This window comes from Octopus bimaculoides, chromosome 29 (genome assembly GCF_001194135.2).
Source record: "Octopus bimaculoides isolate UCB-OBI-ISO-001 chromosome 29, ASM119413v2, whole genome shotgun sequence".
Classification (NCBI taxonomy): Eukaryota; Metazoa; Mollusca; class Cephalopoda; order Octopoda; family Octopodidae; genus Octopus; species Octopus bimaculoides.
This window is the reverse complement of record NC_069009.1, coordinates 2,688,421-2,691,906: the sequence shown is the minus strand read 5'-3', so window position 1 is coordinate 2,691,906 and position 3,486 is coordinate 2,688,421. Positions and strand designations below refer to the sequence as shown.

The 3,486-nt window shown below is 37.6% G+C and overlaps 1 protein-coding gene across 1 annotated transcript in view; it reads right to left on the bottom strand.

Annotated features, from left to right (window-relative positions):
• Positions 1 to 261: 261 nt before the first annotated feature.
• The window catches only part of LOC106873413 (neuroglian), a 72,055-nt gene continuing 68,830 nt past the window's right edge, over positions 262 to 3,486 (bottom strand). The window contains exon 24 of the mRNA XM_052977832.1: positions 262 to 2,953. Within this exon, the coding sequence (XP_052833792.1) occupies positions 2,452 to 2,953 (502 nt within the window). The 3' untranslated portion in view covers positions 262 to 2,451. The remainder of the gene's footprint in view (positions 2,954 to 3,486) is intronic.

Sequence of the window (3,486 nt, the reverse complement as noted above, 5' to 3'; positions counted from 1 at the left end):
GTCAATTGATTCAACAAAAAATTCCTCAAGGCAGTGCCCTAACATGCCCACAGTCTAATGCTTGATGCAAGTAAAAGATAAAATAATACAATAATGGTAATGATGATGATGCTGATTATGATAGATTATGTGATAATTATGAAGGTGATGTTAACGATGACGATGACGATGATGACGGTGGTTGTGCTGATGATAATACATGCACAAAAATAATTTTTTGTTTACAGAATACAAAAAAAGAAAAAAACACCAACACAGAACTATTTAAAAAATATTTACTTTTCATCTGGTATACAAAATACAAGCAGAGAGGACAAACCCGTTACTGCTAAAATCATGAATATGTGAATACAAGGCATAACAATAATAATAGTAATAATCTACAGGGAAAATAAGAGAACGACAACAAAGCACAGCACATACCCAAATAAGAATTTAGAAATGCCGTACAATCTGGGTGTATTGCAAAAATTGGCCTTACTTGGAAATGCATGCATTTTGTGTAAAGTACTGTCCGAGGTCCTTGTTGTGATTTGACAGACAGTACAAACTCCTGGTAGACACAATATCTTCAATCCACAGCATCATGATATTGGATATTGTGCAGCGTATTAAATAATAATAATAGTTTCAAACGTTGGCACAAAGTCAGTAATTTTGGGGGAAAGTGTAAGTCAGCTCCAAAAAGAGGGAAGGCAAAGTTGACCACATAATAATAATGATAATAATAAAAATGATAATAATAATGTCTGACTTTATACCCTTCTGCACTTTACACCATAGTATGTTAAAATATGTGTATATAAAAATCATATAAAAACATTAGAAAACATAGGTGTAAATATATATGTATGTGTATACACACTATACATATGTGTGTATATAACAGTTTAGTTTCATTTAAATGGGGTGGAGTAGTGATAGTAATTTTATAATATTGAGATATATAAAGCAGTCCAACATTTAATATATATACATATACAATGTATATATGTATATACATGTGTGCAGAAACACACATATATATATATTCACACACATATACATCTATATATAATGCAGTATATACATATATGTATTGTACATGTGCATAGTATATGTGTATATATATATATATGTATATGTCTGTGTAGGCTGGAATGTATAAAACAAAAATGACAAATTAACATATTTACACATTTACAAAGATGGGGGGGGGGAGAGGGAATGGAAGAGGTGGAGAAGAGGGCAGTTATCCATAAGACGGTGGCAGTGGTGGTAGTTTGTGTGTGGTGGGGAGAGTGAGAAGCAAGCATGGACATAGGGTAATATAGTGTGTGTGTGAAGGGATAGAGGGATGGATGGAAGCAGAGAATGTGGGGGTGGGAGAGGTGCCAGTGAGAGAGAGGGGGGGAAGAAAGAGAGAGTGACAATTATGTGGATAAACAAATTCGACACATCGTTTATCTGTCTTTTGCACTCAGTATAAAATTTATATATTTATACATAAAAGTTCATCTGAAGGTTTCCACTTTTAGATTTCTCTCATTTGGCATGTAAACATATATACATATTTTGTTTTTGATGTATTTAATATATCTGATGAGTCGAATTTGTTTACCAACATAATTGCCTTTATATCCACTCAATTTGATCCCTCTTATAGGCCTTTCTTTACCTTGTGGAATGACCCCTTGTAAAGACAATGGAGTCTAAGTTAGAATCTTTTGAGCACTACTGTCTTCTGTATGGAGAATCTCTGGATCTCATTTCTGAACTATATATTACATGTGTGTGTGTGCATATACATATGATTGTGTTTATGTATGTATGTATGCATGTATGTGTGTGTGTGAATGTTTGTGCACAGAGATAAAGATAAAAAATAAAGTGAGACTTGGATGGTGGTGAGAAAGGGAGGGGTATCTAGAAAAGATCAGATGAAAGCAAGGGGATGTTAAGGGAAATTTGGGCTGGAGAGTGTGGAATAAAAGATGAGGGTGCTATCTGCCAGGCTGCCCACTCACCCTCTCAAGGCACATATTTTCCACCACCGATTCTCTCCTCTCTGACATTGCACTGTGTAGCAAAGGTCAGGTGTTGAAGTGATCACAGAGTAACATGAGATGAAGTGTTTTTGCTCAAAAAGCAATGTACCACCTGGTCTAGGAATTGAAACCATGATTGCTAGATTGTGAGTTCAATACTCTAACCACAAGGTCATAAACATGTGTGCAGATGATTGTGTTTATGTATGTGTGTGTGTGTGTTTGTGCACAGAGACAGAGGTAAAAGAAGAGAGACTTGGATGGTGGTGGGAAAAGGAAGGGGTAATTAGAAAATAGCAGATGAGGGCAAAGGGACATTAAGGGACAGTTGGGCTGGGGAGTGTGGAGTAAGAGATGAGGGTGTTATCTGCCACACCGATTACTCACCCTCTCAAGGCACATTCATACTCTCCTCCCCTGATGTTTAAACAAAAGTGGTCATTACATTATGTCCTGTCCCTCCAGAGCCATCCCCTTTGTCATCATCTTTCGGATGACCGCTTGAGAATTTAAGGGGGACATCATTGGCCCCAGCATTCGAGAGACCACTCTGCCGTTTGCGCTGGTATTCCTCATAGGCACCATCATCATAGTTGTAATTACCATAGTTATTGGAGTCTTCACCATCGTAACCGTCGCCATAGTAACCATCGCCATAGTAACCATCACCATAGTAACCTTCAGTGCCCTCAGGGTAATAATCCTCGGCACCGTCACCATAGTATTGGTCCCCTTTGATGTTCTCTGCAGTGTCAGGGTTGTTCTCATAATTTGGCTGGTAATAATCATCGTAGTTGGGGTCGTAGTTTTGGCTGTAGGGTTGGTCCTCATATCTGGGCGGCAAGTACTGATCCTTGCCGGGACTCGGTGCCCCATCTGTCACACTCATGTTGCTGCGGCTCTTGTGGATGCTACTGTCATCATGACTGAAAGAAAAACAACATTATCATCATCATCATCATCAATGACATTAACAACAACAGCAACAACAACAACAGTAGTGTCAATGAAAGACAATGATCTAACAGGACAGCTTCCACGTGGCTGCTTGACATGCTTGAAATATTAGCAATATCTCCTTCTAAAAGAGAAGAAAAGGAAGAACAATCACATGGGAAAACATGGAAATGGTCACAGCTAAAACATCTTTCATCAACAAACCACATACAGTCCTCTCTCTCTTTCTCTGTATGTATGTATGTATATATATATATATGTGTGTGTGTGTGTGTGTGTATCAAAACAGTTTGATTCAAATTCGTTGGTACTCTTGAGTTTTAAGCATGATGCTAGTTGTCCGCCATTTGGTATTCAAATTCAAAATGGCTGATGACTAGCATCACGATTGAAACTCAAGAGTACCAATGAATTTGAATCAAACTGTTTTGATTCATGTGTAACTCCCAATAAATTGGTTGAGTGACCTTCTTTCATTTGTCCACTCACTTGTGTATGTATG